At 40.8% G+C, this 26,835-nt stretch overlaps 2 protein-coding genes and 1 long non-coding RNA gene across 9 annotated transcripts; 1 reads left to right on the forward strand and 2 right to left on the reverse strand.

The window, feature by feature from the left end:
• Positions 1-4: 4 nt before the first annotated feature.
• LOC124385292 (protein shisa-7) lies at positions 5-26,835 on the reverse strand. Of its 4 annotated transcripts, XM_046848527.1 has the most exons (8): positions 26,177-26,835; positions 18,321-20,474; positions 18,046-18,206; positions 17,366-17,431; positions 17,024-17,212; positions 14,842-15,826; positions 263-348; positions 5-69 (listed from the first exon to the last, which is right to left on the reverse strand). In XM_046848527.1, the coding sequence occupies exons 2-6, from the start codon at positions 19,160-19,162 to the stop codon at positions 14,904-14,906; spliced, it is 2,181 nt and encodes a 726-aa protein (XP_046704483.1). In that variant the 5' UTR covers positions 19,163-20,474; positions 26,177-26,835; the 3' UTR covers positions 5-69; positions 263-348; positions 14,842-14,903. The 4 variants fall into 4 exon arrangements, with proteins under 4 accessions (XP_046704483.1, XP_046704482.1, XP_046704485.1 ...); XM_046848526.1 differs by having other exon boundaries at positions 5-348; XM_046848529.1 differs by having other exon boundaries at positions 5-348; positions 18,055-18,206; positions 26,177-26,827.
• On the forward strand, positions 362-1,358 carry LOC124385294. The gene is made up of 2 exons (XR_006925722.1): positions 362-505; positions 1,015-1,358. It is a non-coding gene; the product is annotated as an uncharacterized LOC124385294 (long non-coding RNA).
• si:dkeyp-69b9.6 (zinc finger protein 865) lies at positions 2,260-11,247 on the reverse strand. 4 transcript variants are annotated; one of them, XM_046848524.1, is made up of 4 exons: positions 10,497-11,233; positions 8,963-9,174; positions 6,267-8,613; positions 2,260-6,145 (listed from the first exon to the last, which is right to left on the reverse strand). In XM_046848524.1, exons 3-4 carry the CDS (start codon positions 8,338-8,340, stop codon positions 3,771-3,773), a joined length of 4,449 nt encoding a protein of 1,482 aa, XP_046704480.1. In that variant the 5' UTR covers positions 8,341-8,613; positions 8,963-9,174; positions 10,497-11,233; the 3' UTR covers positions 2,260-3,770. The 4 variants fall into 4 exon arrangements, 3 of the variants coding, with proteins under 3 accessions (XP_046704480.1, XP_046704479.1, XP_046704481.1); XM_046848523.1 differs by having other exon boundaries at positions 6,267-9,174; XM_046848525.1 differs by lacking the exon at positions 10,497-11,233 and adding an exon at positions 9,965-10,485 and having other exon boundaries at positions 6,267-9,174.

The following is a 26,835-nucleotide window of genomic DNA, read 5'->3' on the forward strand; positions in this document are numbered from 1 at the left end:
TTTCTTTTAAAGCTCAACTCAATATTGCGACGTATGTGCACACAAACAGTCTAAACTGTCAAACAGGTCCTGCAGTCAGGGGCAGAGAGAAAAAAGTTGCGACTAGGAAGAGCCAAGGATCGGAAAATCCAACGCATGTCCAAAATAATCGCACCGAAAAATCACAGCGATGAAGCAACGTCGCGTCCGGAATAACACAAATGAACAACAACAAATAATAATAATAATAATAAAAACAAAAAAGAGAGGAGGAAAATAAAACCTGCAGGACACGGGTGCAGCTGCGCAGTACCGGCTGCTTGGACGTATCGGGGTGTTTTTCTCTCTCTCTCTCTCTCTCTCTCTCTCCTTTCTGCAGCCGTTTTCTTCTCCTCCTCCTCCTCCTCCTCCTCTTCCACTCGGAACGGGCACGTGAGCTCGGCGCTCAGCCGGAACGAACCCGGGGCCGTCACGTGACGTCACAACTCCCGCGAGCTCCAGCGCTCAGCAGACAAGGAGATTGAACGTGAGGAAAGAGAGAGAAAGAGTGGCAGACTTTCGTTCTAATCTTTCCAGTAGTAAAGTGTGTGAGAAAGATGGCGCATGGCGTGGAAAATAGTGTCAACTCGGATTAATCCTGCTGCGCGTTCATGACTACGCCGCGCGTGCGAAGGGAATCGGCGTGTTTGTGTCCCCATTTATTTTCGGAAAGATATGCGTGAAAAATGATCTGATGCATAGTAACGACACGCCTCCTGCTGACTGAATGACATCTTTAATAAATAATGCATCCCAGATTATCCCACACATGGACATGCCCCTGGTGTTCACACCTGAGCCGGATTTCTTTTTTTTTTACAGTCAGCTGTTTCAATGCGTTCATTTTATTTTATTTTTTATATATACACATTTGTATAAATTGACATTTTGGGAAAGTAAAATGGATCATTTCCATTGCTCGTAATCCTCGGACATGTTCAACTCTTGTCTCCTCCCTCTGTCTCTCTCTCTCTCTCTCTCTCTCTCACACCACAGAGGAACACAGGAGGAACATAAGCGCTCTCCATCGCACGTGTACACAGCACGCGGAGAAGCCTCCGGCCGTGTCGCTCTCTTCTACGCTATTGGCCAACAGGAACGCCGTTTCCACCCCTCGTCTCCGCTGATTGGCTGCCTCCGTGCAAATCGACCCCGCCCCCTTTAATCTCGCCAGTCACAGCCGCGTGAGACTACATAGTTTGGACCTCATGTTGGCAAATGTGCATGCGAAGTTTGTGCAAAAGTGTGTTCTTACACATTTCAAAGAAAGGCTTATGCCAATATGCAATTTATTTAATTGATTATATGTATTGATTATATATATAAAAAAAACATTTTCACCCACTATCAGTGTTCAGTCATTCTGGTCCTATTTAAATTACACCAAACATATTCTCCATACACTTTTTTTTTTAAATACTGCATTAAAGACTGCTGTGTTTCCCTGCAGACTGAATTTCCTCCCATTCAAGAACAGAAAGAAATCCAATCATGTTTTCTTGGAATTTGTCCCAAAATAAAAAGAGGAAAAACACTTATTCCGCCACCCTGTGGTTAAAATGGAGAGGTGCAAGTAATGACTAGGCCACTTTTGATGTGTTAGCAGGTAGACAATGAGTCAGACTTTGTCACTATTACAAGTCATTGGCATCGGTTGAAGATGGAAAAAAATGGGGGCAAGCAATTTGTTCTGCATCTGGTAAAAGTGAAAGAACATTTTGTGACATTAGTGTTAGCCGGGTTTATAAACAAGGAAAAGATATTTACATTACATTTACAGCATTTGGCAGACACCCTTTTCCAGAGCATCTTACAACTAAGCAGTTGAGGGTTAAGAGTCTTGCTCAAGGGCCCAGCAGGGGTATCTTAATGGTGCTGGGATTTGAACTTGTGTCCTTCCAAATCCAAAGTCCAATGCGTTGTCTACTAAGATACCACCACCTCCTATCAGATAGAACCTTTTAATACTAAGGTCACACAGCTCAAGAGTGCAAAGCAGGGCGTTACAAGTTATTCATCAGTGCACAGCATATTGATATAATGATACACGGCCATGTAAAAATGTGGCCCATGTGAACAAATCTATAGAAGTAAGCAAAAATTACTATTAGAAAATATCTCCTGTAATGACTAATTAATAGAACTTCATATGGATGCCGAATTCAGAAACGGACAATTGAAAGTCATATTCTGAGAACGCAAACACAATGAATCGCAGTAACAACAGAATGTACAATGATACAAGCTTTTAAAATTTTATTAAATGCTTGGGTATCATCAACAACCAGCTTATTATAGGTAAATAAAGTGATAGAAACATACTTGTTGATTTACTTATTATTCTCAAAAAAATAAAATAAAATAATATAAAACGAGCTATGGGTAGTATGGCCTCACTACATATGAAATGAAAAGTATAAGGGATGCTTTCATAGTTGGCGAGTGGGCAGACTATGTCTGACACGTAATACATTAAAATATGAAAGCGATAACTTCCACTATCATTCCAAACTACCTGCAGTGTACCTATGATAAAAACATATTTCACTTTTGTTTAAAAAAAAAAAAAAAACATAACAATAATAAAATATTGACACAATTTACATTACAGTACACTTGTTCCTTCCTAAATCTAACTCAGACTCTATATATAAAAGCTTCACCATGCCAACAGGTGAAATTTCAAACGGAATAGGCTTAGTTGCCTCGTTCTAATGAAATCTAGAGATTGAATCATGTTGTTTTTAAGGTGTCTTCAAACCTTTTCTTTGAGAGCTACTCCAGCACGACATAGTTTCCACCTCCAATTTACAACTACACATGGGTAAAGCCCACAGTTCGCAATCATCCTGGTGCTGAGATTTACTTTTATGTAATTTTGGTTGGTTAAAGAAATAAACCACGCATACAAGTAGCTTTCAATGAACAGGGCTGCATATGTTTTCTTTTTAAATGACTTATTTATTATTTCTAGATTTTTTTCTTCCAATTTAAGTGCTGATCCTTTCTTCTTCGCACTAGCTTTGATTCCGATTGACTCGTCGCCTTCAGATCCTCTCGTTTGCTCGTTAGCGTGAAGGAGTGCTTACATTGGGACCGTTTTTCTTTTTGTCTTTACAGTTTCATTTTATACATTTCCAATTGCATTTAATACGGAACATTCCAATACTCAACATTCATTCAACACAATAAGACCAGTGCTCAACATGCACAGATTTGAACAAAACACTGACCTTCCTAATACCTTCTTTCTTTTCTTCTTATGCGACTAATGCATTGTTACAAAGATCAAATCCCCACACGTGTTCTAAGTGAACTACACATTATACATACCAGCGACAGAATTATTCTACAGAGCAACTGCTGACTTACAGTGAGTATTACCATTAAGGGAAATACTGTATTAGTAAAATGACTATAAATTCACCTAATAGCAGTGAAGGAACCCAGATGTTGTTCAACACACAAAACTGTATAAGACCCTTTTGCAGACTGAGTTTGGGGTTTGTTATGTTGGTATCTTTATAAAAGACATCTGCGAAGCAGTTGTAATTTTGCTTGGAGCTGTTCAGTTTGGAAGTTGGGTTTATGTGAGTAACCCTCAATGGTTAAACAGAAAAGAATAAACTAAGAGCAATCAACCGACCTTTCCGACGGTTAGATACCAAGCCTTAGTCTCTATTTTTGTCATGCAAAACACAATGTCCTTCTTGCTACTACGTATTGAAGTAATTAAGTTCAATGAAGCACACTCAGTGACTGTACTGTATTTGCAGAGTTGAAATATTCCCTTTGCTGTCCCCTCGTTTAAAGATTTTTCCTGTTGTCACTTTTAAACAAAGCGCACTCCCTCGTGTCAGTTCTGTCAGTTTTCCCCGGCAAGTTCTTTTGTGTCTTGTGAGGAGCGCTGCGTTCCAGAAACGAGAGGGACAGCGTTTACAGGAAAATGCTCTATTAGATAAGTGAGAGCTTCTATGAATAAGGGCTGAAAGTAATTTGCGAGATTGTTTTCCACAAACTGCACATTTTAATCGACCCGAAGGGTAACTGACTCTTGGACAATGTCTAGCTGCTATGTGGACCATAAGTGCTGCTCGTCGTGAAAATGTTGTGAGAAAACAGAAGGGACAAGGGAATCGTTTAAGAGGAACTTGAAAAGAGAGCAGTCTATATAGTTCCAGTCCTCCTGTAGGGCTCAGTTCATACACAACTCTGCCTCCTCCGCTACCTCTCCTAATCCTCAAAAGCATAGCCATTTTTTTCCTAAATTTACGTTGTCTTCTACGAAATGTTTTTCTCATCCTTCTCTGCAGCTTTCTGTTCTCATTTTTCTTCCTTTCCTCAGCTGAGAGCGCCATCTGAACCCCGTCCATTTTTGTGGTCTGACCCCATTCGTAGCCTATCTTCTCTCTCCCGTTCCGTCTTTTTTTTTTTTTCTTGCGACGTCTTAGTTCTTCTTCGCTGTGGAAGCTGTGGTGGTGGTGTGGCTGGACATTAGAGGGATGCTGCTGGCTGAGAGCATGGTGATGATGTTGCTCAGGTGGAGGCAGAACAAGGGGATGGACAGGTAAGATTGGGTTGAGTGTATGTCTTTGGCCAGCTTGATACATCGGCTCACCTTTTATTCCTGCGTGTTGATGGGATTGTAATGAAGAACTTGAAGGCAAGGGCTGAGAGTATGGTGTGGCATTGGAGGAGGAGGGGAGAGATGTACTGGCATCATAGAAAAGAGGTGAGTACCCAGCTTGTGGCTGTGGTGGAGCATGCTGGTGGCTGTGAAGAACACCACTGTGAGAATCCTCTTCTCCTTGGTTTCCACCAGTGGGTGCGAGCTGGAGCAAAGCATTTGTGGCCGCTTCACTTTCGGAAACTGAGCCAGCAACATTGTTGTCCTCTCCAGTGACACTAGTGTTCCCTTGAGTTGTTCCTTGACCAGTACGGGTTAGGCCATGCTGAGACAGCCTGTGTCTTGTAAGGCTGTTGGAATATGCGAAGGCCTTACCACACACTTCACAGGAAAACAGCTTGTCACCTCCACCTTCGTGAACTGTTTGATGGTGCGCAGTAAGATGGAAGTGATGACGAAAGGACTTCCAACATATCGCACATGTGTAAAGTCTGGGGGGAGGATGAGGATTCGACCCTTGGGGTTTAACATCTTGCGGGTATGGATAAAACGAAGAGTTACCTTGACCGCCATGGATCATGCTCCCACCAGCAGTTGGGTAATTGTTAAGATTTTCTCCAGGTGTTGTAGGTACTTCTTCAATTTCACCTTTCTGGTGTAGCTTGCCATGCCTCTTAAGGCTCTGGGCATATCCGAAATCCTTTCCACAAAGAAGACATTTATAGTTTTTCTCTCCAGAATGCACCGTGTGATGCTTACTAAGGTGAAAAGCCTCTCTGAAGTATTTGCCGCAAACGGTGCAGTGATGAGGTTTTTCCCCTGTGTGAATTCGGTCATGCCTTCGTAGAGTCTCTCGCCTTGCGAATCCTCGACCACAGATGCTGCACAAATACGGTCTAACATCCCCCAGACCTCCTACTGTTCTCTGGGATGACTGACGTCTTTTGGGAGGCTCTGCACCGGGTGCCCCAGGTTCCTTCTTTTTACGAGGCTTCCGAGGGCGTTTGGGCTTTCCACCTGACGTCTGCTGGATTGACTGTTGGTGAAGCGCCAAAGCATCCTGGTTTTCACCACCTCTAAATGATTTTTCCATTCCGGATGTTGAAGACGGACCACCGGGCGAGCCAAGAGAGCTTAATCCAAGACCTCCGAGTAGTCCTCCGATTATATCTCTTCTATCGTCTACCCGAACACTATTGTTAAGATCACCGGTCATGCAATTTGCCGCTGCTGCAGTGATAGCAGAAATAGCATTATTGACAGAGCTCGTAACATCATCTTCAGAATCATCCAGCAGAGCTGAGAGGGGCAAATGTGGTTGATGCTGTTGATGAAGCTGTTGGTTCTGGCTTTGTGGGTGAGGATGCAGAGTAGGAGCTAAAGGAGCTTTTCTTAGCGCTGGCCCTGCTATTCCTCCACCACATGAGGATGTTCCAGCATAAAGGTTGCCTTGAGAGCGCTGGTCTTTGAAGTTATTGTAACCATCACTCCGGTAAGACCCTGCATGACAAATCAAACAGTATGAATGCTGCATATACAAATATCCCCTTAGCACATCATACAGCACAACTTTTATTTGGCGCACACACATACTATCCTGTAAGATAAATATGTGACTCACCCACTGCACTAGTTACCATTCCATCACTGGAAGCCCCTGTCTTACTGTTCTTGCCACCAACTATAGAGTTGCTACTATCACTCTTCGGTCTTGGTCCTCTGCCTGATTTGCCACAAGTGCCTGATGCTGCATGGTTCAACAAAGAGGTACTCTCACGGAAACATCGGCCACAAGCTGGACAACGAAAAGGTTTCTCTTCATGTATCTTTTCATGACGGGTTAGAGACTCACGCCGATTAAAAGCACGGCTACAGGTACTGCAGGCAAACGGCCGTGAACCAGAGTGGATGACACCATGCTGAAGCAAGTGTCCCTTTTTTTTAAATCCTTTTCCACAATCTGAGCAATGGAAAGTCTTGTCAGGACTTTGGCATAACGATGATGCTGAACTATCCTGGGTCGAGTGGGGAATACTTGGATCAGCAGGATGCAAAACAGGATTTATAACGTTACTTCTTGTGCCTGCTGTGCCTGCAGTGGTCAACTCATGACTGCGTAAGTGCCTGCGCAGACTGGATAGATGAGTGAACGTTTTTCCACACTCTCCACAATGATAAAGTGGTTCGGGTTCATGTTGGGATGAACGAGGGTGCATGGAGCTACTATTGTCATGTTTAGAACTGTTTGTCACCAGAACTGATGCGGATGTGGAAGTGGGAGCAGAGGAAGAGGATGATGACACAATTGAGGAGGAAGATGGAGGGCTTAGATGAGAAGGGGGATCTCTACCAAGTCCTGACATACCAATGCGGCCGCCTCCACCAAGGCCAGGTGCAGCATCTTGGCTAAGGCCCGCTGATGTGCTACTACTGCTGGAGTTATGATTTGCAGAGCCATGACTATTGCTGCTGCTAGCGTTACTGCTGCCATCAGTCTTCCGCTGAGGCAAATACCCAGCCATTGCTTTCTTTCTCCTGCCTCCTCCACTTCCACTTCCTCCTATTGCACTGTCTGCTTTCCCGTCATCTTTGGAGAGGGACAAATGTAAGGGAAGTGGAAGTGGTAAACCAGTTTCTTGTTGCATCAGAGATGCTAATTGGTTTGAGGAGAGGACAGGGATGCCTTGGAAGTCAAAACTGCTTAATGAGGACGGTTGAGATGAGGAATGAAGAGGATGATGTGGATGGGGGTGTGACAGAGTGTGAGTGGGCAGCTGTTGTTGTGGTGGCGGTGGCGGCTGCTGTGGCTGAGGCAAGGCGGTTGAGTGGCTATGCGTGTGTGAAGAGTGTAGAGGGGGGGGAGCAAGACCTGAACTTGATTCAAGACCTAGATGGTTGTGGCTTCCTTGTTGCACCAAAAATTGCTCTAGGCTGGAATTGGCAGGTACTCCAGAGAGAAAATACTGATTAGCAGCTAGCATGCAACTAAACTGTTGATGCAAGCTTCGTGCATCAGACTGAGCTCCTGTCAACTGGTGACCAAGAGAGGTTACTGCACTAGTGCTGGAAGGGTTGTTGGAGCTAGAACTTGAAGGGGATGGGGAAGAGGAGGACGGTCCAGGGGATGCTTGGGGAACAGAGAGACCAGGATGTAATGGGGGGGGTGGAGGTGGAACAGATGATACTAGTCCACCAATTCCTCCTGCACTTCCTCCACTTCCACTACTGCCTGCAAAATGGTCAAATCGCCCAACTCCTGGATGTAGCTGTTCTTGTGCAAGGGCTGCCTCAGCTGGATGAAATGAACGCAAAAACTGAGGATACCCACTCACGTGACTTCCTCCACTGCTACTGCTCCCAGACATTTTGCTTGACTTCCTTGAACTTTGTGACGATGAAGACAGTGACTGCTGCTGTAGAGGAGGTGGAGGTGCACTCATTTTTGCAAAAATTGATGCAGAATCAGAAAAGGCACTGCTTCTAGATCCTTGCAATGGGCCTAAGCCAAGTCCAGATAAAATCGCCCCAGAGGTTTCTACTTGCTGCTGCTGTTGCTGTTGCAACTGGTGCTGATGAAGCTGCACTTGCTGCTGGTGTTGTAGTTGTCGCTCTAATCCAAGACCTTTGAACTGATGGGCTTGGTGTCCACTTAGCATCTCTATGATGTCCACATTGTATTTTCCGAACTGGAACATTTCCCAGTTACTGAAACATGGGTGTGCAATGGCAACACCTTCTGCTCTAGGAGCAGTAACAACAATCACACTAAAATTGCCAGATGAGGTGTTACAATGACAATCACTGTTGTTTCTCTAACCTGTTTCAACTCACCCTTGTGTATGGCCTGCTTTGAACTGATCTGCAGTTAGCTGACAATCACCAACTGTTCCCACTTTAAAGCCAGTTGTGCCAAGCAGATGCTGCAGCGTAGAATGGATTTTCGGTATGGATAGTGATATTCCAACGTTCTGCAACACACAATTCAAAGGCTGGATTTGATTTTTGAGTCTTTAACAGTTCTGTGGTTTAGTGCTTGACGGTTACTCGAATCATTGTCTGTGGTTAAGCAGTTCTCTTTCTTTTCAGTTCTTTTCTTTCACCAGTATCCTTGTCAGTAATGTTTTCCTTGAATTGCACATAGGTCAGTCCGTCATTAACGTTAATGGATTTGATTTGGTCTTTTATGTAATGTAAGTAAGAAGATGTGTAAATCACAAAAGGTGATACGTTTATTTTCACATTTTGAAAGTGCTTATTGATGTGTTTGTTATGAAAGAAAACCAAGACGACTAGATAAGACTTTTCTTGGTTACATACTTGAGTGCATGACCATCCTAAATATGGACAGAGTTCTCCAAGTGCCACGTGTTAGTTCATTACAGTCAAAGACTGCTAACGTTTAATCCATTCAAGCCCGAGTGATATACAATTCCTTTTCCGTGTTTCGGCAAATACGCTTGGCGTCTTTTCCATTGTTAAAGAAACGACTCTCGGACGCACGGGACGGTGTTTCTCCACTCCTCTTCTCGCTGCGAGACAGAAAAAGAGTGAATAGAAATGTAAATGTGTGAAGTCAACTGATTGTACATGCCCTTAACTTCCAACTGCTTTGTGAACATGACATTTCCTCCCTGTCCTTATAAACTTCATTTAACTAATGTCAAGGTGGAGAAATAAACAGTATTTAAATAAATTTGATATGAAAACAGAAACATGAGCATCAATGAACAATATACTGACTTGCATGAGTATATAGAGTTTTTTTATTTCCATGCAGGAAATAATCGTGAAGTGGAATATCCGTATGCGTAATGCAAATCTTTTTTTTCATATAATATATTGTAATACATAATAGACTTGAGTAGTAATGAGTAGTCGTCTTATTACATGACGTTTCATATGAAGATATTGCCCATATCATTTTTAATAACCCATAATGCCATAATGTATTTATTATAAATAAATTATTATTGTTAATGATAATAATAATTTAGTATAGACCTTTCTTGTAATAACCCAAATTATAAGTATGCTTTAAAGATTTTCTCCTGCATCACATAAAATAAAATATAATGCCCTATGTAAACATTACAATTTGTATACATTTGTTTTTTTTTGTTTTTTTTCATAAGAATATAAAATTAGTGCTTGATTTATTGAATGCATAAAGTACACCGCAGTATGTACAACACATACAACCGATAATTGTTTAGCATTAGGTTAGGAGAAGAAAAAAAGTGCACTCGCAAAATCAGGTCGACTTAAAAAAAAAAATATGCAAAATGTACAAAAAAAGAAAAGTTGCACTTATTGCTTTACATTATTAATGTTCACACGTCGCGTGCTGCTCGCGTTGTGCAGAATAACGTGATGCTGAGGAACCGCGCGAGCGACCGCGGGACAGAGGTGTGAATTTCCAAGTAATTATTCCATCTGCTGATCCCTCAGTATATCACACAAAAGAAAAAATGTCCGTGCGGACACGCAAAAAACACGGAGGGGAAAAAAAAAAAAAAGACGGAATGTTCACCATGCATGCATGCATCACGACTGCACCGTTACTATAACATGCACGAGAGAAATAACGGATGCGCAACACCGGGAAAACTGTCTCCGACTGTATAGTCAACATGTAGGTAGCATGCAAAACAGCTGGCTATTAGCACACATTCATCTAAGGCACATAGCCTGCTATGTCATCAGTCCGTGATGCGCAAGCAAAACATCTGCAAGCGTCGGATTATTATTATTACCGGAGCAACACGTCCCCGGAGCAAAACGCATCGTACCCGAAAAAAACAACAACGAGCAAAATCGAAAACAGGCCTGTTTTTTTTTTTTTTTTTTTTACCTATGCATCCATCTTTTTAGATTGGGAGAGAGATGAACGGGGCCTGCTACACTCTCCCACCCTGCCCCTCTCTTGCTCATATGCCCCCTTGTTCTGCGTGCTGTTTTCCAATCGTTAGCCAGAAAGCTAGACCTTGTGTTCACCGCGGACCCTTTCCTCGCTCCCACACTGCCTCTTTGTCCCTCATTCTAAAGCGGCACACATCAAATCGGTCTCATTTTCAAAACGATACCGATCCTGCTTTTAAACGAAGCATATTGTATATTTTAAGGGTATTTCTTTTCGGCTGAAATATTTAGGACCCTCTTTTTTTTTTTTTTTTCTTTTTTTTTTTGGATAGGAACGAATGACGTGTGAGCGCCATCAGGCGTTTCCGGGTTTCGGACCACTTCCGGTTAATGCAAGTGCGCAATTTGTTGATTTAGTCGGCGATTTGTGGTATTTTTTTGGAGTTAAATAAAAAACTGTTGCACATTAATAACGTTGTAATAACGTTCTGTTAGGGTTTTTTTTATGTCAGTGATGGCGGTGAAAAAATGGGTTCAGATCCAGCTGCTAGCCAGCGGTTTTTACTACTGCAGTTTATTGCAGTGAATATGCGATGAGAAAATTTTTTCTTTCATGCACGTTTTTTGATATGTGCAGCGTTTATTTTGGTGGCGTAGTGGGATTCGGGTTTACACCGCGGGATGTAGACAGGCAGTGGCCATTTTATTACGGCGTGACAGCTCAAAGTAAAAGCCCGTGTCCGCATCAAAATGGCTGCCTGCATTTTTTTTTATTATTATTATTTATTTTTTTATTTTTTATTTTTTGCCAGCACGTGCGTCCAGGTGGACAGTGAATACAGTGAAATCCCCACACACACACATGCATACACCATGTAATGCAAAAAAAAAAAAAAACTAAAAAATGTTTATATTCTATAAAGTAATCTCAAAGACTGTTTTCATCAGTTGACTTTATTTTACAAAGGTAAACAATCATATTTGCCTTATGTGTTATCGAGGGCTATATAAAACAAAGTGCTGAATAAAACAATAGTGTGATCTGGGCATTTCAGTGAGTAAAAAAAAATAAAAATAACATTTTTGTCCAAACCTCTATTCTGTTGCTTTTGTATTTAAATTACACTTTTTTTTTTTACAAAGGTACATTTAAAGCTTTTCAATGTTTTCTTTCCCCCCCCTATCGAAGCGATTAAATTGGGATCTTTTTCAGGTTCATGATCTAATGTGAATGTTTTCTCACATCTGATGAGCGCATGTGCTCTCGTGCCATGTTCACAACTGTGGGATTTTGTTCCTTATGTACCACATCTCATTCAGACATGAACTGAAGACAAAAATTCGACCTGGTGCTTCTTCTTTTTCTTCTTCTAAATGTGTTGGCAAATTTTTTATATTCTTTTGATTACAATTGGCATAAAAAGGTCAAAGGCCTGTGTCAGCACAACTGATGGTTATCTTATTCTTTGCAGTTTTTAAGATTAAACATCTCATAAAAACTTACAGTTATGGCTTGTGGGTACAAAACTGGAACAGACATTGCTACAGGCTTTTTTGTGTTTTTTTTGTTGTTTTTTCTCCAAGACAGAAAATGCTAAATCAATTTAGCTATTCTAATATTCCCTGAAATAAACATTCAAACAGCTGAAATTTTTTAATTCAAATCAACCTAGAATTCATTTACATACACACTATGACATCGTATCAACCCAGTGGGATGTCATTGCCACAATGACACTGGCAAGCTTTGTTATGATGGTCACACTATGACATCACGCTAAGGAATGTTTCAGTGCACTCATCAGAATGCACTGAGAATTAGTAAAAGAACGAGTGCCTGTATTTGTGCTTGTGTTTTGTACTTTGAATGCAAAATAATTCAATGAGAAAGATAGATACCTAAAAACAAGTTAACACTAAAACCACAGAAGAAAGTATCACCATCATAATGTTAAGATAATAGAAGAATAAACAGCAAGAATAAATATCACCAATAACCATAATATTAACTGTCATATTAATGACAATAACAAACACGTATGTATAAGAGAGTCTGTAGGAAGATTGTCTCTAAATTTTGTAACGCAATCAAGATCTGTTTGAATTTCCTGTCAGAAATAAGAGAATGTAGTCTACCGCCACCACATGAAGAACGTCTTTCACTTCTGTGCCTCAAAAAATAATGACTAGGCAATTTTTTTTTACTCCAAACTACTTTTACTGGGAGAAATACATTTTGCAAATAACTAACTATCTAATACTAAAATGTTTACCGTTACTTGCTGTGAACTTTTAGAAATGAATGAGAAACCAAAATGATTTAACACCATAGCCTGTCCTGTAGGCTGGACTGAGGTCATCTGTACCTCACTGCTTTCTTTTACTTCACAGGATTAATATTTCTGTCTATGTACATTAACATTTAACTCTCATCACTGTTCTCATCATCTTTTTTAAAGAACAATTAATAAACTGTGCCTAGGCAGCCTACCACTGACACACATGTAGTATAGCCCTTAATATTGATAAACATTATTGATTATGATATTGGGTGTGACGCTCTGTCCGTTTCTTGACGAAAGCAGATCCACCGTGCGAGATGACTTGTAGTCTCTCTCCCCGTGTTCAGTCATCATCTTAACAGCGCAGACACATGGCTTTAGGGAGATTTCAGCAGCAACCCAGCAAGTTTGTTAGTAAGCTCATCTAAGTGTCTGTGCACACCTGAGCTAAATTCTGAGTCTGATGTTGGCCAAACCTTGCCAACCTTCACTGTGCTGTACTGTCTAATGAACATAAATGACCCTTAACAAACCTCTCTTAATAAAAAAATTGTGAACATCTGGACTCATCTCCCGTTTTCCTCATCTAAGCCACAATTAACAGTTTGAGGCATCCATGTAAATAAAAACGTTTCAATACAGACATGTGAAGAGCGAATATGGCACAAATTTGTGCACATCCGCACAGAACTGTGGTTTAATATTCTTTCGAATTCACGGCTAACGTCCTTCGGCCAAGGCAAAAATGTTCTTGTCAGGTCCCTGCGCTTGGACATGAACATAGACGTTGGCTTAGAATCCAAACAAAGTGCCATTGATCATTAACGAGTTCATTTCAATTGGTGATTTGATGATTGTCAGATCTCTTTTTCCCCCTCTGGCCCAGGCTGTGTTGCCCAATCAGAATGGCTTTTGAAGATAAGTTAACTAACCCCCTTCATTGGGATTTTTGAGTTGAAGGGACAAAATGATGATTATTGGATTTCTCTTGCTCCACACAGATACTGATTTCTGTGAACCTGCTCCAAAATAGCAGTCTTCATCTAGTAAATCCACAAGCAAGTTTCCAAAAACTTGTGATGCAAAGTTTGGTGTATATGAAAAAGGCAATAAGAATCATGGGGCTATCCTAAAGCTGATGCAGTTTAGTTTCCCTTTACTTTATGCAAAAAAAAAAAAAAGTCTTTTAAAACGTAGCAATCATTTTTGGATCAATTTGTTTTTGTGACATCACCATGTCGTCATATCCCGCATTTTTGTAGAACTCCTCCTTGACAGAGTATTAGTATCCTGAAATGTTTTTCTTAATACTGACTCTGTTTCCAATCTTTAGCAGCACAATCCAACAGCTGGATTAACAGAACTCTGTTTTGAAGATGAAAGCAAATGGCATGCAATGTTTCCTTCAGGTTTTTTCCTTCTTCCTTCCCTTTTTCTTGTTTTTTTCGATTAGATGAATGTTCCATTGGACATTACTTGAACATATGGCTCTATAGTAGCTTTAAATGTCGCATAATATCCAGTAAAGAAAAATGAAAAGAAAAGAAAAACATGACACAGTGACATAAATTTATCTTTCTTCACCTGGTTACCCAGTCTCTTCATGTACAATACTCATTTCTGATGTTTTCTAAGGTGGCTATCATCAAACATATTAAGAAAATTACTATACTGTAATTATGGCTGAACTTTTTTTTTACAAAGAGAATAAAACAACAACTTTATAGTTTTAAACTTGTCTACAAGACATTGTGTTCTCTCTGTATTTACAGCTTCTATTTCCCTTATGGTTTCCTCTACTTCTCCATCTGTTATCCTTCTTTCATGTCCTCATTCTCTCTGTACTTTTTTCCTCTATCCGCTCCTGGTCTCTGCATCTTTTCTTTTTCATTCTTTCTCTTACCTATACCATCCTCCCACTCGTTTAACACTCTCCTTTACACTTTTCACTCCCTTGTCTGCCCACTCACTTATTCTTTCTTCCTTAATCCCTCCATTACCATCCCACTCATCGCACCCTCAAACTCACCCTCCATATCCTTCAGTTTCCATAACTCTCTCTCTCTCTCTCTCTCTCTCTCTCTCTCTTTCTCTCTCTCAATCCCTCTATCCTCCCTTCACACAGTCACTTCATTTTTGCTCCCCGTCCGAACGCCCTGGTTTGCAGCCACGCCGCTTCCACTGCTTCCTCCTCCTCCAGGGATGAAGTGTAGTTGCTCAATGGTATTTTGCCTTTTTGCAGCAAAAGCTAGCCTCCTGGCGCTATGCCCTCCTAGTGTGCCTGTACCCATGACAACCCCGGTTTGTTGCATTTCGTTCCATCCCATCCCTCCACCTCCACCTCCTCCCAGGTGACCCGACATGGCGACTGCGTTGCGCTCTTGCTCGCGGCCCGAGGTCGGGTGTGAGTTCATCTTGATCATGTGATGACGATCAAGAGAGGGGGTGGCACAGACATTCTGCTGTGATTGAGCCTTCTGATGGTTGCGGGGTAGAGTGGGAACCATGCCCCCTCCCACTGGGTAGTCGCCCATGCCCATACCACCCCCACCACTGCCATAATCGACGCCACTCATGCCCACTTCCTCCTCCAGATGATCAGGTGACATCAGCAGCCTCTCCTTAGACTTGCGCAGGGTGTTCTGGGTATTCGAGTTTTTCGCTGCTGCAGCATTCATAGCCTTGTAATACTGGTGCTGTTGATTTTTGGAGAGCCGTGATAAGGTGTTGCCATCCGCGAGGGCAAGGAGCTGATCTGTCGATTTGACTCGCCGAGGTGGTTTGGAGAGTGTGTCGTAGTTCTGGTTAGGCTTGGTTTCTTTAGGTTCCAAGGGATAAGGGTTAGGGGTATGGCTGGGGGCAGACTGAGGGTGAGGTATGCGGGGACGGGTGGCGTGTGTAGGAAGCGTGCCTCGTCCCCCTAGTGTATAATCACCACCCCAAGGCAAATGGTGCTGTGACGAGTGAAAGGACGGTGGGGCATTGTTGGGTCTTCGTTTAGTGGTGCAGTAACCTGAATATTCCTCCAGACCTCCTTTTTCTGTGGTTGGGAAAAAGATCAAATGTTTTCAAGAGTTTGGGTATAGACAGACAATCAGAGTTTTTTCTGTCATATTTTTTACTAATAGTAAATGCTGGTAATGTAATCCACATTTTTTGCATAATTGTATCATTTAATTAAGCAACAATGAATGATATCTATAGGCAACCGTCTAAGTTTCAGTTTTAATATAAAACATATTAAAACATACCTAGCTGATTAATAATGATACCTCTTAAGCCAACCCAATCAAAATCTCTATAAAACTGCTGGATATTGATTTTATATATATATATATATATATATATATATATATATATATATATATATATATATATATATATATATATATACCCACATACAGCAACTAAAATGAGAACATCAATAGCAAACAGAGTAAAATCATTTATTGATCTTCAGTGAGCACTATAGGCACCCTTTTTATAAGGTGTTACCAATCAGTGTTTCCATGGATCCAGGGCCTGTTGTGGGCACAATTAGCTAAAATGCAGGATTATGCCCTGATTGGAAAAGTCCAATACAACACACCAGGGGCAATTTAACATAACCAGTCCACCGAATGGCATTTTTCTTTTTGGAGAGGTGTCAGGAAACCAAATAACCTGTGAAAATCTGGACAGGCAGCAACTCAAACGACCTTTACACTAATAGATGGTGATAGTAGCCGCTGTACACCACTAGTTTAAATAAAATATCAGTTACTTTGAATCCTGTGTTTTAACTGTGAGTGATGAAAGTCTATATTTTGAAATACATATACTTTCGGTTAACATAATATGAATTAACATCATGTGACTCTATTAATCTAAGTGTGATCATCTATAGAAATCTAGATATATCTATTTACATCTTTTTTTATTGCAACTGCTTAATTTTGTTGTCCTCTGGTTTCCCTGCATCTACATTTATTGCTAAAATAAGGCTTCAATGCTTCCTGACCTTCACAAATATTTAGAGTTCCCTAAAAATATATAGGAACTCCAATACAGACATAAATGAACTCACATGTTTGTTTATTTGTAAGCTAAGTGTTACAGGGTTATGTCCAGTTAACCTAATAGAGCTATTATTTCATTATTTTCCAGCCCTACCAAGAAACAGTATTAAGTGATGGCAAAAATGCTATGAGAACCATAGGAGGTCCTGCTTTTGGTAAGTATTCGCCATTAAACTCACCAAGCCGTTTGAGGGACGAGTATCTGTTGAGCTCAGGCTTCATGGCAGCTTCATATGAGGGCGGGAGCTGAGCCAGGTTATGAAGCGAGTGGTGAAACGAAGGCTGAGGCTTCATGGCATTAGTGTGCTTATTTGGTTTCAGCGTTCCACCGCCGGTCATCTGCATGTTGTTCATGCGTGGTGCACGCTCTGCAGATATCAGCATACGTACTTTGGTTGGCAGTATAATAAATAGCACTTTTATGTATGATACAGACATGTCTATAAAAAAGATTTATGCACATGTACATGATTACAGCACTATAAATTGGAGTGTAAAATCTTTAACTTAATTTGACTTACCAATGGTGGCAGTGTGTTTAGGGCTGGAACCTGAGGTATGGATGAAGTTATGCTGCAGATTTCCCACTAAAACAGAGAAAACCATGGCATGTGAAAACAAGCTGCATTGTAAGATGAGCTAGCATTAGTTATGAATAAATGATTAAAGAATTATCACCGATTTCTGACATCGAAATTGATGCATATTAATGTTTATATGCTTATTTTAATCTAACATTTTTGCTGTTTTATTATGAATTTTTTTTTATAATTTACAACATACATTTTAAATGCATTACACCTATTCCTGTAAAGTTTTTAAATTACCAAAACCAAAACTCTTGAAAAGACAGAACATATTAATTAGGACGGTTGGCACAAATGCATGTGTTCTCGGAGTGCCCCCTCATTGCGAACACCCCGAGTGAAATACTGCTGCTGAGATGACTGATGCCATGAGCATCTGTTCCCTGTAAACGACTTCTTATAAAGACTCTCTACTGCACCACAAAATCCTTACCACATCCATGGCAATACAAAAGGCCATTCTATGTGCATGATGAGGTTTTGATTTAAAGAGAAGAAGGCTACATAAAATATAATGGTAATGACTCATTAAAGCTCATTAATTAGTTCAAAAATTTGAAACGACTGTTTCTTCTGAAAGACTTGAAGTAACTATAAAAGGTAAATTTGGTCACTTTTCTCACGTCGGTTGTCTTTGCTCTGCAGAGTAGGGTACAGGTTCTTAGGAGGCCGCCCAAGAGTGCCCTCTCCTCCTCCGCTGCCCAGGGCAACACTGTTGTTTCTTTCTCCCTGTTGGACAGGGCTAGACTGGTGGCGCAGCATGTCCACCAGAGCTCTAAGAGCACATACAGAAAATCAAGGGAGGAGAGAGAGTAAACAGTTCAGATTACAGGTATTTTGATCAGAGGTATGTTGATCCATTAAGTTACATATAGTTGTCTTTTCTCACCTGGGCATATTGAGCTCTCTGTTGCGTGCCTGCCGTGAGGCCTTGTTAAAGGCCAACTTGATGGCCACAGCCACAGCGACAGTGAACGAGATTACTCCACCAATGACATATATGGTATTGTTGCTCTGTTCAATGCGACTGAGGTCAGGGTCAGTAAGGTGGTGGGGCGGTTTAGTCCCTGGCGGCGCTGTGTTGGCCCATACCGGTGAGTGGTAGTTATGGCAGACGTTTTGATCGAGCCGGCGTGTGCGGTCCGGACAGCAGAAACGGTAGTGACATGTGCCGCAGCAATAGATAAAGTCATCCTTAGAACAGTTGAAGGTAAGGTCATACTGGCCCATGACATCATAGTAACCACGACATACATCCACTTCCACTAGTCTACGTGGAGGTGGGGCCACCTGTGCTGCTCCAAGAGGAGGTCCCAAGGCATCGGCTGTGGCATTTTTAGAAAGCATGACTTGAGCCTGGGGTCTGGGTGGTGTCTCTGGCCGCCCCGTCGATCCTTTCCCTCGCCCATTCCCTCTTCCATTTCCTCCACTTCTGGACTGCATTAGTAGGAATCCCCAGCTACTGGGCCTGGGGCTGATAGTCGGGGTGCTAGTGGGTCGGATTGGGGAATTTCTGGTTCTAGAGGGATCTGACACACTGACTGAGGACGTGCTATGTGGAGCAACGATTAACAGGAAGAGGAGGATGACACATGTTCGGGCTCCTGAGGTGGCCATCATCTTTCTGTGACTGACACAACTTTTTTCTCTTGCTGATTCAACCCACTGTTCAGTGCAGAAATCTCCTTTAATACCCCAGCCCTTAACAACGCATGTAAAAATGTAAGTCATGGGCAAACAAAGTTTTTGTTTTAATGTCTGTAAAAAAAAGGGCACTGTGTAATGTTCTGGGAGAACAATTTGAAGGGTGGGTGGGCAGCGATGATGATGTGGTCCTAGACTCCGGGGAAACTCAGATCCTCGTTTCTCCAGCAGAACACAGGAAATCTTGAGCAACTGGCCTAATAGTTTTCCCTTGAGGCAAAGTAAACTGAGACACTCACTTCTCACCTTCCTTTAAAAAGAAATTAGCTTGAAAAGAGGCTGAAGTGGGGTTTAGGTCTCAAGAATAAAATGGCTTCCCTTATTAAACAAACACTGCTTAGATAGTGTTATGTTTTAAAAAGGCGTTTTTTTTTTTAGTTTAGAAATGTATACATGGCCATTCATCAACTTACTACGTAAAATACTCTCCTAGTTTTGGCACTTATTAAGATGATTTTGCTTAAAAAGCAAAGGGCAACTGTAAACACCGTAAAATGTAAACTAATGCACTGTCTTTTTTTGTCTCCTGTATGACTTCTATACAAATTGGGCACTCTTTATAGTCAACAGTGGCACTTAAGTCATTAGGAATTTCCCTGACCCGTAATACTCCCTGAATGCAGTTTTCTTTTTAATCATTTAAAACAGTTTAAGACCTAACTATACTGTTAAAATATAATTAATAAACTAGCACTAATTATAGGTTTACGTCTTTAGAGGACTACTTATGGTGGCAAAATCTTTGGAATGGTTAAGGTCAGTGTGATGGGGAATCATTTTGACTTCGCAGCCCTTTAAAGGCTTTCCTCACTGGTCATCTAACCGATGCTTTTCTGCTCAGGGCCGAGCAGCACACATTTTACCTGCTTAATCAAAAAAAAAAAGGGGGGCTTCTACTATTTGCCTGTCAATTATGTGGATGAAACAAAAAATATAAATCGCTTTATCTCCAAGAGATCGACTACTTCTTAATTACACATAATAATTCCGTACTTAGTAGTTGACGTATATCTGTTGTTAAAATGTAAATCTATGTACAGCATCATTCAAAAATGTAAATGTAAAAAAAGGAAGTAAATGTGAAAAATGGAAAAAACTAAGAAAATGTTTTTCAAATGCTGATTCTCTGACTCCGTTGTTTGAAAGCAGCACTCGGTTGGGTGCAGCGGCAGATTTGTTGAGCCACGCAGGAATAAGAAACGTTTAGAAATGTCTGAGGCATGTAAACAGTGAAAACAAGACTAAAATCCCAATCTTCAATCCTTTTGAATTTCCACTGGTTGCCTTCAGAATCTTATGATCCTTATCAGCCTTGCTGTTTTCTCAGGGAGATGAGCTTCTGAAATACAAAACAAACAAATTGATTACAGACACATGCTAACCATACATATACATTCGTGCATGCATACATGTACGTACAGGCTTCGAGGCAAGACCAAGGATCATGGCCAGATTTTCTCTGCACAACCCGAGCCGAATACAATGCGGGTATACTGTACAATAGCAACAGAACATTGAGTGTATTAACGGCTAATGAACCGATTCAACAAGCGACGCAACAGATGCATTTGTTCCTTGCTAAATTCGTGAGCAAAAAAAAAATGGTAATGCATGTTTTGTGAAAGCCTTTTCAAGCATTTCAAAGCCCATTAAGGATAATTGGTGTTCAGTTGATTATCCTGAAGACTATATCACAAACATTGCAGGGGTAAATTCCAGCATACGCTCGAAGACAAGAAGAGGAATGGTGCATAATAGTTGTGCTGCATGGTGCAGGGAAGGGTAATGGCGGTTTGTTTAATGTGTTACTATGTTCCAGAGTGAGTCAGAGGCATTGAGAGGTCTGAATAGTAGCGATGATCTGAACAAGCAGTGATCAATTCCTTTCATAAGGCACATGATGAGGCTGCTTGTGGGTGCATTATTATATGTGTCAGTATGTTTATGCGCTGTGCGTGTGCATGCGTGTGAAAAAAGAACGAGAGTGAGAGAGAGAGAGAGTTTTTGCTAGTCCTGAGATGTCTAGATTGTATCAGATTTATAATAGGGTTTTTTTTACATTTTCAGTGCAGAAAATGATAAAGGAAGGCAAGAAAGAGAACAGAGGAATAAGAGCGAGTAAGATAAATGCAGCAGGAACAAACAGAGCCAGAGGTATGGCAGAAAAGCTCTGTGTGTGGTGATGGTGAAGTGCGTGTGCAAGTGTGTGGGAGTTCAGCGAGTGGGTGGCAGAGAATGGAGAGCTTTCTGTGACACCGCTTACCAGCACACACATGCACACATAGTATACAGCATGGTATGTTCATGCAGCATGTTCCAGGAACCCTAGAAAACACATTAAAGCCCCAGCAACAAAACAGTCCACAATGGAATCGAATTTGGCAATGCTCTACGCACATCTACAGCCAAAAGAGCTGGAGTGTAAACAGGTAAACATTTTCGCAGATGTGCATGCAGATGCTGCTACAGACACCCAGCACTTTTGTTTTTTTTCTTCTGAATTTGTTTCTTTATTGCCCTTTAATTGCCACAGATTAATTAATTAAGCCATACCTACAATTGCACTTGTCACTCTTATCTCATCACTTAGGCAGAGTGATAAAGTCTAACATATTATTTGTCTTTATATATCATATATAGAATGTAATAAAGATAAAAAATATATATAATATATATATTTATTTATAATGGTAAAAAAATGGTCAAACAGAATTGCACACTGCATTAATTGCATTTGGGTTTGACCACTTTTTGACCATCATAAATAAATAAATAAATAGGCGGAATTAAAACCTTAAATGCAACACATTTATTCATGAATTCCTTTCTTTACTCAGATAAAAAAAAAATATTTTTCATCTCTAAAAGTTTGTTTTACTGATAAATCTCAAATCATGCACCAAATCCGCCATGATGCGCACATCCGCCATTTAAAACCGTCCGTGTGGAAACATAGCAAAAGTTCTGTTTGGTTCCCCGATGATTTACGTCATTTAAAACAACATTTCGAAGAATATTTTTTTCATGCCCTATGTTGAGTTTGGTTTCACTAATAAACATTCATTTGCAAAAAAACATCCATATTTGTCCATGCCCATGTTGAAGTATTAAAAACCTTTATTAATTATTGAATTATTATTTCAAGGTGCACTTAGAACAGATACAATTCTAAGATTAAATATTTGAATCGATTGACAGCTCTAATATATATATATATATATATATATATATATATATATATATATATATATATATATATATATATATATATATATATATATATTTACAGGTAGCTTCCGACTTACCAAATAAAAAGGTGCCAGACTTGCGTGTCTCTGTCCCTGTCCCACAATGCATGCCTGCTAGGCATTCTTCTTCTTCTCCCTTTTTTTTTGCATCAAAAAAGGTGTCAAATCTGAATAGCGCGCACTAAATTTGAACGTTTTCTCTTTTTTTTATGTATTTTGATTTTCTTTGTTTTGTTTTTTCTTGCGTTTTTTGGGTGGCCGTGTTTTTATCTGTTTTTTTACCTTGTTTTTTCGAAAATTTGTAAATCAGGCGTTCGAAGGTCATATATATATATATATATATATATATATATATAAAAACATTTAACAAAATAAACAGTCAAAAATGTAAATAGACAGGGTCTAACATTATTTACATGGACAGCTTTGAATATATATGTGAATTTGTGTGCGTGTGTGCTCGTGTCTATATCACTAATTGTTCCCATTTGTTGCATCATTAGTCACAAATACTAAACACGTTCACATAAACCAAGCCCTCAGATCTACACAAAGGTCCACATGATATTTTTCCAGCATTTCACAGAACAAAAGAGACAATCTTTATGAACAAGCACTGATCTTTTTGCGCTATTTGTCCCTGATTTACAAATGTCTGTGCACTCAACAGTGCTGTCTATCTGTCAGATATTCCTACTATCGATGAAGTGGCCCAAGCTAAGAACACATGCTCTCTTATTAATTAGACCAGCCTGTTTTTAGGCATTGTGATCCATGCAGGTGGTTGAAACTAACCATGAAGGTAAATAATGTGCTAAACCTCAAACTTACTGTATATAAAGTTCTTCATAAAGGCTTTACAGGCTGTCTACACCTATTTGCAAGATAACCTTAGATGCACTTGAGTTCTATTTTATTCTATTATATTCAAATGAAACTCTCTGTATCCTAAGAGTTAATGTAATAGTACATAATGTCCTGATATAACTGCACCCTTCTTTTTTTTCTTTTTTTATTCCATTGCTACACTCAGCGGAAAACTAAACTCTTGTATGCAATGCTGATTTGAACACAGGCGCTCACATTTAATTTAATGCAATGTGCTAATAAAGAAACGGCTCAGATGAGAATTTCAATCTGATTTGCTTTTAATTTTATTCGTCACTACTGATTTTACTTACTTAATCAAAGCACAAACATAATTTAGACTCTTTATTGACTCTCTGAGATTGCCTTTCCATTCCATTCAAAAGCCTAATATTTTTCTGTTGTAATTCAGCTACATTTATTGTTAGCTGTACTTCCAATCCCTTGCCCGATATATATGTGTAGTGTATCCCTGACACTTATACAAGCTTCTCATTTTATATCATTCTCATTCTAAATAATTGTTGTACTGCTCTGTCAATTCAACAGCTGATCCAATCAAATCAAAGCTAGCACACTCAGATTTGCAGGACTACATGCTTGATTTAATGCACAGATTGCTCACAGCTATGTTTATAGTGCACAATTTACAATATATACAGGATTTCGTTTATTGCATGTAATTTAACATCTGTCGTGTGTGCAATTCGATTAGGTTTTTTAATATGGAAAAGGTTTAGTCAGTGATATTCCTGAAATTCTTTCTTTTTTTTTTTTCACTCGAAGAGTAAAGCATAGAGACATGGCGCTAAAATGCGTAGGCCATTTTTCGACACCTTAGAAGCTATGTGGAACAGTTCACCCTTCTCTGTAAACTGGATTAGCCTTTCTTAAGCACAGTCCCCGTCAGCAAGAGACTGTGGGCGATTTGAGAGAGATGTGCCACTGAAGACGTGGCGCACTGACAAAGAGTTTCCAGAACACTCCGACTGCCGAGTTTATCAAGGAGCTTCGATCAGACCATCAGATTCCACTGCAGTGGTGTGAAATGATGGCATTTCCTTTATTCCAATCTACTAAACAGCACATATGTTCTGGACATTCTCTCCTTTTTCTCCCCATTTCTCCCACCCTCAATTTCTCTCTCACTTTCTCTCCCTCTTTCTCTCTCTCTCTTTCTTTATGATATTCAGTGCGTGGGTTGAGGCAGCTAGTTCTCTCTCAGAATAGCACTGCAGCAGTTCATACTTGTGTGGAGCGAAAGAGGGAGAAAGAGAATGACAGAAAGGACAAGAAGACCTTTGTTTCCCCTTTGAGGCGTCTTTCCTTTTCGAAGACACACTCTTCCCCCTTTTTTGTGCAACACCGCCAGTTTTTTTTTCTTTGCCTTTGCACGGATGTCATTTTGTAGAGGCTTTTGCATGATATGCAAGATTTGGTTAGTTAGTCCCCAAAAGATGTCATCTACACTGACGCTTCAGCAGTGACATTAGGTTTTGCCAGTGTACTCGCAGAGAAATGTGCAAATGGGTTGCTTGGCATTCAGTGTCCTTTATCACTCCACTCAGTTCATCACCCCAAATGGTGGAATCATTTCACGCCATGCGCTCACTTGTATAAGAACGCTTTCAGAAATATTTGTGGACCTATTTGCATAGAAATCTATGGTTAAAAATCTGGCTGATTGGATTACATAAGAGATCAAATACATTGACTGTAAGACACTGCAGAAGCAAGGGTTGAGTGAATCACGCTGTCTACACTTGACTGGCATTGATGTGGGATAACTCTTCATCTGGTGGGAGTAGAGGGCAGTGGTGCAAATTATGTAGGACAGCGTGAGTCTGTGTTTGTGTGTGTGTTTGTGTGTGTCTGTGTGTCTGTGTGTCTGTGTGTAAGAGAGAGAGAGAGAGAGAGAGAGAGAGAGAGAGAGAGAGAGAGAGAGAGAGAGAAATAGAGAGAACGTTTAGGTCAGGAAAGGTTTGTCAGATAGCGGTTTCTCCTGACTTTTCAACTGGAAAGGTCGGGCATAGACATTTCCATAGGAAATAAAGGTGCAAAGCACAATTACACAACTTTTCCCAGTTCATTAACCAGTGCTCAATAAACACCTACTCTGCTTATCTTTTCTTTAACGTACATCTTATGGCAAGATTTATCGCCATCAGTTTGGCTGCAAAGAAAGAGAGAGTGTGCAGAAATCTTTTCATCGATCATCCATAGACACATAGCATACAGCTGACACAATCACTAGGCAGTGCGACATGCAGCTCCACAGGCATGAAGCACAAGTGCGATGCGAGTGCAGAACTGAGCAGGAGACCTTTCTCTGCAGTGATGTGAGCATCACTATTTTGTGGCTTTACCTAAGTGAAAAGAGCTGATTAGTAGATATCCATGTCATTAACTGGCTGTGGGGTAGCACCGAGTATATAGTACTGGGCACGTAAGGTGGATATGAGAGCCAGTGAGGCTGCACTGAATGTCCGTCTGCGTTGGCGTCAGTGCATGTGTGGGGATAAAGTGGCTGCTGCAGATTCTCTACACTTTTACATGGATGTCTGGATTTTTCATGGCTTCTCTGCATGCTGGAACAAACAGCATGATTTCTCCTCAACACCTGACTACACCCTGAGGGGAATAATGGTTGCTGTAGTGATGGGGGGTGTGGGGGTGGGGGGTGAAGTAAAACTCAGGGAAGGAAAAAAGCAAAAAAAAAAAAAGACATGTAAAGGCTAACTTGCCAAATTACCTGACTTATGTTTTCTGTATGTAGAGACACAGAATCTCTTCTCCCCACGTTCCTGAACATTACACTGCATTTAAGGCTGATATCACGACGCGACGACGCACTCAGATTTTTTTTTTCCCCACACATGCCAATAAAACTTCTATTAGAAGACGGAAAAAAAACAGTTCTGCTCACCTGTTTACGACGTGGTTTCCTTTTTATCTAGCCAGTATAGCTGCCTCCATGTTCGTGCTGAATGGTGGAGGCTGAAATGACGCCTGGACACATTCCTGACAGGCGGATTTTAAACTTATAGCCTCAGCTGTTTTTCTTTATTATGATGATTATATGAAGTCGGGTATAGCACCGCGAAGGTATTCCGAGTGCAAAAAAGCTCCACGTTGTTTCTTCCCTCGGTTGATTGTCCAAAAATATTAGGGAAAAAAATAACGCAGTTTGGAGTCAGTCGTGGTCTAAAACTGCTGACGCGCTTGAACAGTGTTGTTGTGGCTGAACGCTGGAGATACTCCTTCAGGTGGCGTTCGCTCGACGCAGCGCGGCTCTAGTGTGTGTTACAGTGGCGGAATGAAGCGCTGCCGCTCTCACACACATCCATACACCGCTTTGAATTTAGTTTCATGGCGCGCTCGGTGAATATGCACGATTTAAAAAAACACCGCTTCTGCACCGTTTTCAATCGTTTCCTATCGAATATGGCTGGCAAAGCAGTTAGGAAATTGGGGGGTGGGGGGTGGTGATGGAGGGAGGAAGAGAGAAGTGGGGGCTCGGTTGCCACGGCAACGGTGTCAATTCACCGGTGACCGTCTCGGGGTAATGGAGGACCTGGATAGAAT

The sequence above is a fragment of the Silurus meridionalis genome, chromosome 4 (assembly GCF_014805685.1).
Source record: "Silurus meridionalis isolate SWU-2019-XX chromosome 4, ASM1480568v1, whole genome shotgun sequence".
NCBI lineage: Eukaryota > Metazoa > Chordata > Actinopteri > Siluriformes > Siluridae > Silurus > Silurus meridionalis.

Bases quoted from the DNA above. Each gene is read 5' to 3' on its own strand.
- LOC124385292 (XM_046848527.1), bottom strand. From the start codon at position 19,162: ATGACTTACATTTTTACATGCGTTGTTAAGGGCTGGGGTATTAAAGGA. The intron at 18,207-18,320 runs GTGAGAAAAGAC...ATGTGCTCTTAG, and splicing joins AGAGAGCTCAATATGCCCAG to AGCTCTGGTGGACATGCTGC. The intron at 15,827-17,023 runs GTGAGTTTAATG...TCCCAACCACAG, and splicing joins CTCGTCCCTCAAACGGCTTG to AAAAAGGAGGTCTGGAGGAA.
- si:dkeyp-69b9.6 (XM_046848524.1), bottom strand. From the start codon at position 8,340: ATGTTCCAGTTCGGAAAATACAATGTGGACATCATAGAGATGCTAAGT. The intron at 6,146-6,266 runs GTGAGTCACATA...TTTGTCATGCAG, and splicing joins AATGGTAACTAGTGCAGTGG to GGTCTTACCGGAGTGATGGT.